The 16,346-nt window shown below is 42.5% G+C and overlaps 1 protein-coding gene across 19 annotated transcripts in view; it reads right to left on the bottom strand.

The window, feature by feature from the left end:
- The window catches only part of RBFOX2 (RNA binding fox-1 homolog 2), a 273,237-nt gene that overhangs the window by 206,876 nt on the left and 50,015 nt on the right, over positions 1–16,346 (bottom strand). Inside the window, exon 1 of one of the 19 annotated variants that reach the window (XM_059186843.1) lies at positions 271–367. The exons of 17 other annotated variants lie outside the window; for them this stretch is intronic. In XM_059186843.1, the coding sequence (XP_059042826.1) occupies positions 271–312 (42 nt within the window). In that variant the 5' untranslated portion in view covers positions 313–367. Of the gene's footprint in view, positions 1–168; positions 245–270; positions 368–16,346 lie in introns of those variants that run through there. One more of the 19 variants, XM_059186842.1, reaches the window with a different exon arrangement.

The following is a 16,346-nucleotide window of genomic DNA, read 5'->3' on the forward strand; positions in this document are numbered from 1 at the left end:
ACAGGGAATTAGACTATAAGAAGATATAATTTCTACATCTAGATGAGCTCCTTCGGTAAACGAACACATCCTCTTTCAACAAAGAAAATATTCTGCAAATTCAGAATGATTTACGGATTTTTAAAAAGCAGGCATTAATGCAGATCAGCACAATTCCATATAACCAACCTCTCTGCTTGAACTGGACTCCCCACACCTTACTGAAGTCACCATTTCCCTGTGCCAACTCCCACTCCACCACCCCCCACGCACACCCAGCTCCCCACCAACCTCACAGGGGTTCCTGGGCTGGTCCATGGAATCTGATGACATCACTCTCTCTTCCTTCCTGGAATTCTAAACCCTGCTGCTCTCCCCTCACACACAGCTACCATCTCCATGGCAACCTCACCTCCTCCTGCTTCCCTATTGGCTTCATGGAGCAGGATACACAAAAAGGTTTTTCCGTTTTCCCCCCACCACCCGCCCCAAAAGAAAATGATGCTTTCAACAGGAACCTGAGCTAAATTTAGCTACTTGGTGGTTGGACGACTGCCTTCGGCTCAGGTCATGATCCTGGAGTCCCAGGATCGAGTCCCGCATCGGACTCCCAGCTCCATGGGGAGTCTGCTTCTCTCTCTGACCTTCTCCTCGTTCATGCTCTCTCTCACTGTCTCTCTCTCAAAATAAATAAATAAATAAATAAATCTTTAAAAAAAAAAAAAAAAAAAATTTAGCTACTTGGGATTCAGAGTCCTATGACTAAGAAAATACAGAGAACCTTGTCCTTCCTGCATGTCGCGTCCTCAGCCCCGCCCTGGAGTGGCTGCTTCACCTCCTTGCCCCCAACCCAAAAGCCCGATGGCAATACCTGCTGAGCATCGAAACAGCTCGACTGACCCACATATAAGGCTGGTGTATACAGAAAATTCGTACACCCACCTCTCCTCCCAGGAGAGAGGGCAGAAAAAGAGAACAAAAATAAAAGTATGCACCCGTCAAAAAAAAAAACAGTTGGGACATTTCATGTGCGGAGCATCGGACTTCTGAGATCCGGAGCCAGGGACTGGGAACTCCATGCCTAAAGGCAGAAATCGCTCAGCTCTCACAGCTGGATTCTCTTGCTATTTGCTCGGTATTATTTCCTCCACCAGAGGAAACACGCTAAGCCTGGAACCACAAATCCTGGGTCCCATCTGCTATTCCAGGGACTGACCTGCTATGGAAACTGGAGCAAGTTCTCACATCCCTCATCTAAAAGCAGCTCCCACACAGGGATGTTGTAAGAATTACTGACAAAATTCATGTAAAGTAGTTTAAGTCCCTGGGCCAAAGGGACTGAATAGAGAGAGAGTAAGCTGACATCATTAGTAGCAAATTCCTGTGGATATTAACAGAAATTAATAAGCCCCAGAGGAAGAACATGAACTTCTAAAAAAAATGATCCTTTCATGAGCATAGATATACCACAAAATATGCGTAATTTCTTGAACCACAGACAGTTCCCCCAACAGTGTCTATTTCTGGTAAAATCCAGCTTTACTCACCTCATACACCAGCCAATCTGTGACTGGTACTCAACTGGGGAACAAGCCCTACTCGTTCCCTGCCTAGTTCTAACTCTGATTTTGAACTTGCTGCTCACTCTCCCTAAATGATGACTAAACAGGAGCCAGGGCTTCATGTTCCAGCTCAGCTCCCCACTGCTTATTCTAGGAAAGTAATTTTTTTCTCAGAGCCATACTTGAGAGCTCCACACGGAATCAACCCAGTGCCTATGTCCTGTATGACTCTGAAGGACAAAGCATCAATTGTAACCAAGTAGGAAAGGCTCCAAGCAGGTCAGAGCACTGTAGTATGAAAGGGAGTGGATTAAAATAAGACACACCCAGGAAAACTATATTTTTGGTTTGCAAGGCAAAGACTCAGCTCCAGGGTACCAACTCTGCAGTGAAAAAATAGACAGCAAAGAAAATGATTCTGTATAATGAGAAACAGTCATTTATCTGAAACAGAATTTAAACAATCTAGAACATTTAGCAAAGTCAAAATGCCTACCAGTTATCTAAGAGGCATCCAGAACAGGCTTTACAAAACTGCTGTGGAAAACAGCAAAGGATGCAATATTTGCTAATAAACTGAAACTCACATTCCAGGGGAAGGAGAGGGAGAAGGAATTCAGTCTGAGTAGCCCATCCTTGAGATACGTGCTTTCCTCTCTCAACTTTTCTAGACTCCTAACAAGTCATCTGTGTGTGAAACCCTTGCTGTATACACCTTCCCAAGGTCAGATGGTTCCACCAGCTATGAAGAACTCTCTTCTAAAAGACCTTTTTACACTCAAAGTCAAAAAGAAGACCAGTCACCTTCTGCTACAATGGGAAGACACAGCACAGCGTCCAAGATGCCCATCAAATCCACGACTGAGCTTGGTTCATGCTAGTGATCGTTATGAAATCCACCCACAACAGCCTCAGCTAAGTGGGCCGCTGCAAACACCGCTCTATTCATCTGCTCATTTCGTTCATGTGAGCATTGGTGCCCTCGCGATGTCCCAGGGAAGCCTTACACGGCTTGTCATCCATTCTCAGGATAAAACCGAACAACCGCAAGTGGTACACCTTCCTACCTCACTTTGCAAACAGGGAAACAAAAGTTCCAGAGATATCAGTGTGACCAAGGTTATATAACACAGTCTTTAATTTTTTAAAAAGCCAAGATTCTAACCCAGATCTGCTGGACTCCGAAACCACTGCTTTTTCTACTTGGCCTCCTATTTATAGACAGTTGGGGCTAGAAAGGAACATTTAAAAATCATTTTGTATCTGTGTTTTCTTAGGTCATCAATAAAATGTATCATCAATATGTTGCTTGACATTAAGATCAAAATTATACTTTCACATATTCCTGAAAGTATTAAACCCTAATCAAGCCCTCAATACTTATTAATTTATTATTCTGATCCTATTATTCTAAACTTCTGGACAAATGGCAATGATTCTACTCAGATCTTTTTAAATGAAAATTGGCTTGAGAAATTACATGCTGAAGTGAAAGGACAAAACTTCAGTTAACATATTCTGGAATTTAATTGTATGATATTTGAGATGAACAAAATCACCACTCTCATAATGGTCTAGTCAGAATGTCCTATCGCTGCTGGTTTTAATCCATAAACCCTAATGCAGTCAGGATCTATACATTAGATTTATAATTTCTAAATTCTGCATATAGAACCAGAGCATTTCAAAGTATTTCTCCAGGGATTCCACTAAAATTAAATCAGCTGATTAGAAAAACACGCTAAAAGAGGCCAAGGTCATGTGTCTGGTACCCATGTGAACCAGTTAGCATCACTCTCGCCTACTGCCACAATATGCACACTATTGTAAATATACACCCCTGGTTTTAGGAAACTAATGCAAAGCAACACTTCTTCTGAAAAAAATTTTTAAACACGTTATCTACTGATGTCAAATATTATAACTGGCTTTTATTCTTTAGAAAGTAAATACTGTCTTTCAGAAAATATGCCCAATTGTTCATCTTTTCTTTCAATATTTACTGTGTACCTACCCCATGCCGGTTCATAGTTTCAAAAGGCTGGAACTGGAGGACACAGAGTTCAGTGTAATATGTGATGTGGCCGAGGTATATTTAGGTACAGAGAGAGTACACAAGAGCAAATGGCTAACTCTAGAAAGTGTCCTTAAGAATGAGCTCCAGGAGTTCATTAGGTAAATGAAGCAGGTGAGGGCCTTCCAGGAGAGCAAAGATTTACAAAGTCTGATCATAAGACAAAACAGCAGACTTGGGAGAACTTCCAAGTATTTTGCTTAAGCCAGGTTAGGAATTGAGAGATATGGCCAGCTGAGAGAAGGCAAGGCAACATCTTTAGATTTTCTACCTCATCCAGGTGAGATTTTCTTAAAATGCCTTACTTCGAGTTAGACTTCCTTTGCAGGGGAGGGGATTTCCATGCAAGGAGTTTTTTTCTTTATAGCTTCCGTGATAAAAATAAAAGTCAATAAAACACTTCTGCATAGCAAAGAAAATCATCAACAAAATGAAAAGGCAACCTACAGAATAGGAGAAAATATCTGCAAGTCATGCATCTGATAAGGGGTTAATATCTAAAATATATAAAGAGCTCCTACAACTCAATAGCAAAACAACCAACAATTCAATTAGAAAACGTGGAGAGGATGTGGACAGACATTCTTCCAAAGAAGACATACAGATGGCCAACAGGTACATGAAAAGGTGCTCCACATGACTAGTCCACAGGGAAATGTAACAAAACTACAATGAGGTATCACCTCACAGCTGCTAGAAAGGCTAGTATCAAAAAGAAAGAACAAGTGCTAGCGAGCACGCGGAGAAAAGGGACCCCCAGTGCACAGCTGGTAGGAATTGAAATTCATTCAGCCACTACGGAAAAAAGTATGGAGGTTCCTCAAAAAATTGAAAATCGAAATACCATATGATCCAGCAATTCTACGTCTGGGTATTTATCTGAAAAAAACAAAAACATGGATTCAAAAAATACCTGCACCGCCATGTTCACTGCACTGCAGCACACTTGTAATAGCCAAGACAAAGAAACAATCTAAGTACCTATTGATAGATAAGTAGATAAATAAAATGTGCATATATACAATGGAATATTATTTAACCACAAAAAGAAGGAAATCCTGCTGTTTTCAACAACATGAATGGACCTTGAGGGCATTAGGCTAAGTGAAATAAGACAGAGAAAGACAAACACCATATGATCTCACTTACACGTGAAACCGGAAGGGAGGCAAGGGAGGGGCAAACTGAGAGACACAGAAAACAGATTGGTGGTTACCAGAAGTGGGGTATGGGAAGTGGGCAAAATGGGTGAAGGTGGTCAAAAGGCAAAAATTTCTGGTTAATTAAGACATGAAGACGTACACCATGAGGACAACAGTTAAGAATTCTACACTAGATACTTGAAATTTGCTAAGAGTATGGGTTTTTTTCCCAAAGTTTATTTTTTATTTTTATTTTTTCTTATTAAGTAAACTTTATGCCCAACATGGAGCTTAAAGTCACGACCCCAAGATCAAGAGTCCTGTGTTCCACCAATTGAGACAGCCAGCATCCTGCCAAGAGAGTAAATCTTAAAAGTTCTCATGACAAGTGAAAAAGAAAAATGTACAATTTTGTATGGTGATGGATGTTAAGCACTTACTGTGGTGATTACTTCACAATATACACAGATATTCAATCACTATGTTGTCTACTTAAAGCTAATATAATGCTATATAACAACTATATCTCAATTTAAAAAAATAAAGGTCCAAATGAGGTGTATCCGTCTGAAAATGAAGCCTTTAGTAGTCGGGAACCTTTAATGGAGAGGCTCTTCTGTCTGTAGAGTAAAATCCAAATTTACTGCCCTATGAGGCAAAGTTTCCTCCTTCGTCTCAGAGAACTGGTCTGTAAACTCATCGGAGCAGTTTATTCACCAATTTTCTTTTTCCACTGATGTTTAAAACTTAGTATGTTGAATAAGTGACAAGGAAACCTATATGAGTAGAAGGAGCATCTTCGTGCCATACAATGCCCCGAACACAAAAACGTGCAAGTTTATGGACACACCCACACTCCGCCAGCTTTGACAGGCGAAGGGTAAGTACATGCATAAGGGGAAACGCTATCTATCCGCTGCAGCCATCACTGCACAAAAGCAGAATCTAATTTTTAAGCAAACTTTTTACTGAAGTGACTATATATATACACAAAGAAATGGAAAATGGACAATGAATTTCCTCAAAGTGAACCCACCCACATAATCAGCAACTAGGCAAAAAAAAAATAATAATAAAACCCACTAACACAATCAGCACTCTAGAAGCCTAGCTCACACATGTCCAAAGTCATTTTTATCAGCCTACAACAATGACTCTAATTAACACCATAAATTCACTCTGCCTGTTTCTGAACTTTATATACATGGAATCAATCACACATCATACACTCTATCATGCTGGCTTCTTACAGTCCCCATATTTGTGCAACTGCTCCATTTGTTGAAGACAGAAATGGTTCCACCCACTGCCATCACTGCGGAGTACTCCACTGTATGGATGCATCACCGTTTACTGAAAAACATTTCAGTAATACTGAAAGGCATTTGTATCACTGACCACTTGGAGCTACTACTAAAAAGGCTTCGATACATTCTTATCCATGTCCTCTGGTACACCGGAGTACACGTCTGTTGGGTATATACAGGAATAGAACTGCTGACGACTGGGCCCACTTTGGCATACTGCCAAACGCTAGTTTTCCACACTTGTGCCAGTTTACACTCCCACTAGCAGTGCGTGAGTGTTCCCGATGCTGAACAACCTTGGTGATGTCCACCTTTTCCATGTTAGCCGTTCTGGAGTTGGCGTAGTAGTATCTCACTGTGGCTATCTGCTTGACTCTGATTAATGATGCGGACTACTTTTGGGGCATTTAGATATCACCTTTTGTTAAGTATCCAAATCTTTTGCCTATTTTTTAACTGGGTGGTTCTAAGACTGATAGGACTTCTTCTATATATTGATTTGTAGGAGTTATCTATATATTCTGGATACCAGCCAGATACTTGTACTGCAAATATCTTTTCCTAAACTCTATGGTTTTGTTTGCCTTTTTGCTTCCTTAATGCTGTCTTTTAATGAATACATATTTCTAATATAATGTAGATAATCTATCTTTTTTTTTCCTTTATAGTTAGTCTTTATGTCCTGGTTGAAGTAAGTACCATGAAAATATTCTCATATGTTTTCCTCTAGAAAAGAAAATTTTTTTAAGACTTTTTATTTAGGGGCACCTGGGTGGCTCAGTCATTAAGCATCTGCCTTCGGCTCAGCTCATGGTCCCAGGGTCCGAGGATTGAGCCCCTCATCGCATTCCCTGCTTGGCAGGAAGCCTGTTTCTTCCTCTCCCACACCCCCTGTCTGTGTTCCCTCTCTCACTGCTTTCTCTGCCAAATAAATAAATAAAATCTTTTTTTTAATTATTTATTCATTTATTTGACAGAAAGGGGGAACGCTAGCAGGAAGAGTGGGAGAGGGAGAACCAGGCCTCCTGCTGAGCAGGGAGTCCAACGTGGGCGTCAATCCCAGGACCCCGGGAACCATGACCTGAGCTGAAAGCAGACACTTAACGACTGAGCCACCCAACTGTGCCTCCTCTAGAAACTTAATAATGTAGCATCTAAAATGTATATTTTTGAAATTCCCAGCATATCATGTATGTGTATATAAACAAATGAGGTTTTCTTCCACCAACCAAATCAAACAATCTATGAATTGAGCAAGATCACACTAAATTTAAATTCATTAAGTACTTCTTCTGTGCCAAGGACTGTCCTGTGCTACAAGAGAGATAAACATGATATGTAAGATCCCTGTCCTAAGTGAATATTAACCTTGGCTAATGATATGATATTCAGGTATTAGCTGTGAGGATTCTGACATCAGAGCTCAAAAACAATAACTAATCCTCCGCCAACCTGAGCTATCCAAGCAAATTTCTATTTCAATAAGGAACAGCAGGCCAGAGGCATTACATGATTACTGTTACTCCTTCTTCAATACACATATCTAAAAAGCATATCATTTACCAATTTTCAGAAGAGTATACCTAAGATCTGAGTAAGATAACAACTACAAAGTCAGCATCAGCTCAACTACCCAAACGAAACAGCTCGATCGGGAAATTATGCAATTCTTCCTGAAATTAAAAAAAATTCTCACTCTAGCTTGAGAAGAGTGGGGCAGAGAAGGGAAAAAATATGTATGTATACACACATATTCTCACACACCCACAAAACCCTACATTTTTTCCTTAAATGTTTTCCAATTTTCTTGCCCATAACTACTTATCCTTTTTCTTCCTGGTCTTGGAGAGAAAGGTTACCTTTAAAAAAAAAGAAGAGCCAAGCTTAAGAAAGAGTCTCAGTGAGATAGGAATCAAATTATTATGACCCTTTTATGAGAGGTAAATTTAGGAAGATCAATTCTGAGATGAGAAGCTGAAGCGGTAAAACAAAAGAAAAGTCATTAAACCAGTTCAAATGAGCAGAGAGTTTTTAAACCAGAGTCACCGAGTTTTCTCTATTCTCCTATTTTGTAACAAGCCTCAAAATAGAATCATGCTACTCTTCCAAACATGTAGAACAGGAGTGAAAAGAACAAGTCTGCTCATTTTAGAGGTCAAAGTAGACCAGATGCTTCATAGGTTGGGTTTCTAAGCCCTAAGCGTATTTTCTGAAATAATGCAAGAGTCCATTAGTACAACTTAAGGGAAGACCTCAAGCTAAAATAGTTTACTACTTTGTTTATGAGATAAAAAGAAAAGAAGTCTATGACATTAAAATTCTTTTATCTAGAAAATTTTCAAAGTCAGTCATCTGACCCAGAATAACAGGCGAATGCTTGACCAGCTACAATTAAGCTCTTCAGCAAGAATCGTAATTTCCCATGGTATTCATTCATTCAACCAACTTTTACAATGTGTACACTGACTATGGTCCCATAGCCTAGGGACCATGTGTAACAGTGTGAAAAACTGACACAGTCCCCGCCCTCATGAAGTCTGTGGACAAATTGTGGACAAAAACATTACACCAAGTAAGTATCTAGTTACAGATCATGATAAACACTAAAGAAAACTCAGGTAAATGTACGTTAGGTGAAAGGTAGCCTCCTTCAGAAGATGACCTCTAACTCACGGAAAAACAATGGAAGGTGTCTTCCTGGTGATCCCAACCAAAGACGTCTGGCTGAGACACCCGTAGCAATTCCAGCTCATTCTTCCAGTTTCTAAGACTGCCTCCCCCTCCAACCTCTCCCTTCCTTCTGAATGTTGTCAGTGCTCCAGCCGATCAAGATTTCACGGTCCCGCCTCCCTGAACTAGAAATTGCAACTGAGGGCCTCTCTCCACGCAGTACTGACAGCACTGGGCAGTCTTTGCAGCAAGCACGCCTCCCAAAGACAGCAGGGAGCTGCTCAGGCCAAGCGGCCGTCTCAAGAGCCCCGCATGCAACCTCCTTCCACGCCGCCGCAGAAGATGAGCGGGGGCCTCTACCTGCCTCTGAATCAGAGCCTCTGCCTTTCTACCGTTTCAAAAGAGGTTCTTGTACAACTGCTTATGGGTCTGCAATTATCCCAATAAAATACTCGATTTTTAAAAAAGCAACTTGCAGAGTCTCAAAGCCTCTCTGTAAACAGTAACTAAATGGTTCACCTCCGTCCCTTCTCCAGGACCAGCTGTTCGTATATCAGAGGCATGAAGCCAGCAAGCCTAAAAAGGGAAGAAGAAGACAATAAAGTTCTAAACAATCTTAAAAAAAATTTCTAATCACTGCATTTGCCTTAGAAAAGAATTTTTTTCTGAGAAGAGTTTAGGACTTCAATGTTAACTTGGAGTGCGAGAGAACACATACTGCCTTTGGATCCAGAATGTCATGGACCAAAGCCGTCTCCAGCGCTTACTGGCTGTGTAACACCAGGCAAGAGCACTTTTCTCCTCTCCTGATGGAGTTAAGGCCACAGAGCATTAAGTGAGGTAATAAGTCTGATACTGGCAAATAATAGCCAAGACAAACAAACACACCTTAGCCGCCCTCTCTCCTTCACGCCTACAAGGGGATTTTAAAAAAATAAAGGGAAGGGGCGCCTGGGTGGCTCAGTGGGTTAAAGCCTCTGCCTTCGGCTCAGGTCATGATCCCAGGGTCCTGGGATCGAGCCCCACATCGGGTTCTCTGCTCAGCCGGGAGCCTGCTTCCTCCTCTCTCTCTGCCTGCCTCTCTGCTTACTTGTGATCTCTGTCTGTCAAATGAATAAATAAAATCTTTAAAAAATAAAAATAAATAAATAAATAAAGGGAAGAGGGAAGATCCTACTGGTAAATTGAAAACATTATTACAAGCAGCTAATGGTTAAAAATACCAACTAATTCTCCATTAGCTTCAATGCCATATTGCTAAGACTCACTCATAAGAAGGACAACTGTGTGATCTAGCTCTAAGAAATCCCAATTTTAAACACTGATCCATTATTACCACTAACATCAGACTATCTCAGAAATTCAAATATTTCCATTTCCCATTTCCCAACTGTATCTCCCAATCTCACTATCAAGAAACAGCACAAAAACTGTTCACCATACAATATATTCCACACATTTGACTCAAAAAGAAAGGGACAAAAAAGTGATCACCATACTTCCATGAGGGCAAAAGCAGCACTGAAAGTAGACAGATCAGAAAAACAAACCTAGGCTGCTGGGAATTATGCCTACCTAGTCTTTTTCAATATTCTATCTGAATAAATTCACATTTTTGCAACAACATGGATACAACAGCCAAATGAATCAGAATAAAACTACAAAGACCCAGATAAAACCCTGGGACCACATTCTGCAACAGCAGGTAGATCCCCAAAAAATGAGATTCAAACACCAACCATATCTTCAAGTCTAACAGGCATTTGCACCAAGATACAAAGTCAAATTTATGCATCAACTATATCCCCAGGGGAGTCTGGAAGGCCCCTAAGAACGATTCACTGTCCCTGCAGTACAGCCTCACCAAAAATCCTCTTTTAACCTATGCAGAGCACCTGCACGAACTGAGAAGCTAGCCATATTTAGCAGACATCAGAGCACAGAACTGATGCTCCTGTGGCAACGACGCTGGAATCTGAGTGCAAAACACCTTTCTATTCTATTGGATTTAAAATCATCATCAAACTCGCTCTTTGGCACACAACCAGAAAGGGCCAGTGATTCTCAGTTTATAATATAAACAAATCACCCATTTGCAACATTCTGAACCTTTTGGAAAGAGTACAGTGCAGGGGCGGGGGGGATATGGAGAGAATGAATGAATGAATGAATGATGGCTTCATTGTCCAAGTCTGCCTCACATTCTCATGTTCCCAATATCCACTGCCAGCAAATACCTCCCAGGGCCAGGAAAAAAGCCTTTCGGCATCTGCCTTGAATTTAGCCATTGCCCCTCCTCCTCCCTCCCCACCCCCTCTTCCTTCTTTCCCCTCCTCCCGGCTCCCACCCCACAGGCAACAGGGAGGAACACACAAACACATATACATAAAGTGCTGCCAGCACACAAATGGAGAAGAGATTAGAGAAGGAAGGGGACGAGGACGTGAGGACGTGAGGACGTGAGGACGCAGAGGTAGACCAGACAGGAGGAAAGGGCAGTTGCCAGAATGAGGTCCGAAGAGAACCCAAGATGGCTGCCCTTGAGCTCCAGCAGGCAGGGCTGTTTCTGATTAGGTGAGTACAATTGCAGAGCTGCACAGGAAGTGCTCAGGGGGCCCTCTTGGTCTGCCCCGTCCCAAACACACTGAAAACCTTTGTACTGTAGCAGGCCCATCTGGAATCAGTTAGGACCAAGCTCCTAGCAGGCCTTTCCTATAAAAACATAAAATGAAATGAAAACTCCCTAAAATCACTATGCTGAGCTTTCCCGCCTACAACTTTCTCAACCCTTCCCCCCAAATCACCCTTCAGATCACATTTCTCCATCTCCCATTCTGGGGTCACCTCAAACAAAAGAATCCTATAAGAACATGAAGTATCCAGAGAGCTAGCATCCTCCCTGGGCCCAGGAACTCCCAGAAAATTACAGCATTTGTGCAACTAAAATAGCTCTTTACACAATTTTGGGAGTTTTTAAGTGTTATTTTTAGAAATACAAAGTGGCCTACTTTTTTCTGCATTAAATGAAGCATATCCTTTATGAAACTTTTTTGTCTTGTAACATCAGAGTAGGAAGAGTAGAGAGAGACACTGTGGGATAGTTCTCCTAGCATTCAAAAAGGAAAATGTTTTTCCACTCACATTCCGAAGTGAAATTGCCAGTATTTCCTTCTGCAGAAATTCGATTTTTACTGATGCTTTCTATTAAAAAAGAAAAAAGGAAAAAAAAAGACTTCAGACTTCTCTGGTAAACGCCTAGACCTAAGATCCAGGAGATCAGGAGAACAGTCTGGATGGCCATGAAGTACCCACATGGCTAGGAATAAACCACTTAAACCTTTCTGGGTCTCTCTTTTTTTCACCGGCAAAACGTGGGGTTATGGCAGACTCCCTAAGATTATTTCCAGCACCACTACCTCCTCAAATTCCACACACCTAACAAAAACAAAGAGTACATGCACAACTAGCCACCAGCTTCACCTGGGAATCAACACTTCAAAGCAACTGGACCACCTGGAAAGGAGTGAGGTGTGTGGTGGCAGAGAACGGGCAGAGCCTGTCAGCTAGTACACTCTATAAGCCACAGCCCCAGTGTTCATATTGCTTAGCGACAGCAGAACCACGGCAGGGGATAAAATGTTTAAGGGCAAGTACTAGGCTAGTCTTCTGGGCCCCGCAACCTAATCGGAGAAGTACAGCACAGAGACCTGGAGAATTCAATTCACAAAGAAACCACTGAAATACGACTCTGCTCTTTGTACTTAGAAGCTTCTTACTCATTTAACAAATATAACAAATATTTATTGAACCTACCAAGAAGGCTAGATTCTCTGGGGACTACAGGAAAAAAAAAGAAAAATAGAATCTACCCTATCCTCAGGAAATGTCTCATCTACTGGACAGACACAGAGCTGCTCAAATATAATTTTAGTTCAGGACTTGATAACTATGAGGTAATTTAAAATCCCTGACTGCCGCTTCCTCCATGTACCTCATTCTCTTATCTTCTTGCGTCTGTTAAACTCTTAAGAGGGTTCTAATAAATCTGAAAATTATCCAAATTATTTCACCACGAAATTTGAAGGCTGGCATTATAAACTGCCTAAACTTATAACGGGGCTCATGCAATGCTGAGTAAGTTTCTATCTGCAGAGTGAGGGGCGGGCTGACAAACGCTGGCCCGCAAGCGGCAGCTGTCACCAGTGCAGGGGCAATGCGATCAGGAGCAAATTCTTTTTTTTTTTTTTTTAATTTTATTTATTTATTTGACACAGAGAGAGATCACAAGCAGGCAGGGAAGCAGGCAGAGATTCTTGACCCTGGGCTGAGTGCTAGGGATTAAGAACCAGCGGAGCAGGGAAAAGGTTCACTGTTAGAAGGGTTATTTGTCAACCACCCCCCCCCCCCCGCCTGCAGCCACGCCCTCAGCCCCAGCCAGAAGGGCCGCAGTACCTCAGATGACAGGTAAGGTCTTAGGCAAGAGGTCACAGTGGGCAGTACCCGCCTTTATCACAGGTCAAGGTCACTGAGGTTTCCTTCATAACTAAAATGGGTCACTAGCGGGGATCTAGTTCTTAGAGGGTCTGTTTTGCCATTTCAGATCTGGAAGTGGAGAGAAAAACCATCCTGTAAAACTGAGACCACTTGCCTAATCTCATATCCTAGCTCACCTGCAGGATGCGGGGGGCTGCTTCCCCCGCGCCACTGCATGCGATGTCTCACTCTGCGCAGGCTCCCTAAACACATAACCCCTTCGGTGAGCTGAACGCGCCCCCTCCCTCAACTGGCGGGACTTCAAAGGCATTCGGAGAGAAGCTCTGACATGCGCCTCCAGAAACAGCATTTCCTCCCGGCCCCCCATGAAAGCCAAACCGGGCCCCGGCCCACTCCCTGAACACAAGCGCATTTCAAATTAGGTACAGACAACTTGGCAGTTCAGCTGAGTCCCAAACCAGCTCTAAACAAAACCGGACTGGTCAGGATTCTTCGTGGCCAACAGCAGCAAAGGGGCCAATGCAAACTCTCGGCCCTGCCAAAGCACCGCAGTCTTTCCCTTAAAGGGAAAACACCAAGGTACGGGTTCATGTGCCTGTACTTGGGAGGAGAGAAAAGGAGGTTTTCAATGTTCCGAATTTCTGCCTTTAGTTTATTTCCGTAAATTCCGTCTCCCGTATTTGCCTTCCTCTAGAACAACACCAGCATCGCTGCAGGGTGACATAAAAAGCAAAAACTCAGCAGAAAGCTGACCATCGTCCAGACACATGTCATCAAAGGTGTGCGTCCTCAAGGAGAGAACAGAGATTCACCCTTCCTCACGGCTACCGCTTAAGGGCACTTCGGAGACTTCTCCCAAAGATCCTTTGCCTAGCTCCTCACCTCTCCCTACTGCCTCTTTCCCTTTCTCTGACCCTGTCTCCCCTGCCACTGCAAACGCAGAGTGGGCGGGAGTCCGCCACAGTGCAACAGCTCACTGTGCCCTGATGCAAGCAGCTGGAGGGCAGAGACGCTGCCCGGTACAGGGCAGGGCTGCGCCAACGACCTGCAGCACTTCTGTTTGTGAAGCCTCCAACCATCACAGAACGGTACTTTTATAAAACACCATAAAATGGATTACGAGGAAAAAACTGGAATTTTAAGAAACAAAGACATACAGGGCGCCTGGGTGGCTCAGTGGGTTAAGCCGCTGCCTTCAGCTCAGGTCATGATCTCAGGGTCCTGGGATCGAGTCCCGCGTCGGGCTCTCTGCTCAGCAGAGAGGCTGCTTCCTCCTCTCTCTCTCTGCCTGCCTTTCTGCCTACTTGTAATCTCTCTCTGTCAAATGAATAAATAAAATCTTTAAAAAAAAAAAAAGAAAGAAAGAAACAAACAAACACATACAAAATACAAGCCCAAACTTGTTATCATTAGATTTGACACTCACAAACTTACTCTGTCAAACTGCTATAAGTTTCTCAGTGCTCACGATCAATTTCTGTACTTATCTTGCAGTGAACTAGTAAGAAACCACTGTGGGAGAATGTCGGTCTACACAGAACACCATGATTAGCCCCAGCATAGTGAAAAGACACCAAGCTTTGGTGCCACACAGGTCCAGGGATGAATCCCAGTTATGGCTTTGGACAAGTTATTTAATTTCTCTGAATCTTAATTTCTGCATGTGCAAAACAGGAATGTAGTATCACCAAATACTTTGCAAGGTTATAGAAGAATCAGGAAAATGTAACAGCAAGGAGCCTAACACAGTGCCTGAATTAGACCAAGAATCCAGTAAAATAATAACTATCATTATCAGGTTTCTCCAGATACTTCCTTTCACCATTCTCTTTTATTCCAAAGGCGATTCGAATTCCAGTAAATCCTAACCTTGAGAGTTAGTATTTTCATAGCTAATTACAACAGCAAAAGCCAGACCTATGATCTCTCATGGTACTTCTTGTCCTTTCCCTTTCGGTGTCAGAAAGAACGAAACATTCCTGGTGTGCCAAAAATGCATTCCTATTTGATTTCTTTCTCTTTTTTTCTTTAAAGATTTTATTTATTTATTTGAGAAAGAGAGATCACAAGTAGGCAGAGAGGCAGGCGTGGGGGGCGGGGGGGGGCTGGATCCCAGGACCCTGAGACCAAGACCTGAGCTGAAGGCAGAGGCTTAACTCACTGAGCCACCCAAACACCCCTCCTATTTGATTTCTAGTGTTTTGTTTAAACCAAAATATATTCCACTTGCATTTATAGTCAAACTCTTACCAATCACCAGTTCTGCTGTCATTCCAGTTTTGTTATGTTTTACTAAATACTAAATAACATGCAAGAAGAGTTTTCATAAATTATGTAGAAGACCTGCAGATAACAAAAACAGGTCGCCCCAGTTTCGTCAGAATTCTAGTTTTTCCCCCTCCCTCTGATGTGCTGAGGCCCTTCCTCACAGCTGTTCTCAAAAATCTGAATTTAAGTCTCAGCTCTGCCACTTTACAACCCCCATCATCTTCAGAAAGTCGCATCCCCTTGTGGGGCCTCTCTCTTTTCTGGCAAATGAACCCGCGGCTGGATCTCACCCAGGTTCAACACTTTCAACACAATCCATGTCAGAGTTCCCTGGCTCCTTTCATGATCCGTACCTTTCTACTGTGAACAATTCCAGGAGCCATTCTCCCGCCCTGTAATCGGCTGCCCTAGTCTCTCCCACCAAAGATTCCAGCCACCACCACCGCCCATCTTCTTTCTCGTCAGTCCTTCCTTTCTTTTCTCAACCAAGCACCCTCAGTCAGTCACCGGGAGAAGGCAATTCATTCCACCGGATCCTCCAGGATCTCCAACTCCCCTCAAGCCTTGATTGGTCCTCTTACAAAGATCTCTCTGGGGGTATTCACAGCATAAAGACTATATGGAAAGCCACAGAGAATCCAGTCTAAAACTTTCTACCTAACTATAGTTATATAAAGAAGCTGTATTTATAATTTAAAATGACAGAATGGGAAAAGATATTTGCCAACACATAACTGATTAAGGACTAGAAACAACAATATGTAAAAAACTCTCAAAACTCATTAAGACAACAACCAACCCAGAATATCTGGGTGGCTCAGTCAGTTAAGCCTCTGCCTGCCCCTCAGGT

This window comes from Mustela lutreola, chromosome 8 (genome assembly GCF_030435805.1).
Source record: "Mustela lutreola isolate mMusLut2 chromosome 8, mMusLut2.pri, whole genome shotgun sequence".
NCBI classification, from domain to species: Eukaryota; Metazoa; Chordata; class Mammalia; order Carnivora; family Mustelidae; genus Mustela; species Mustela lutreola.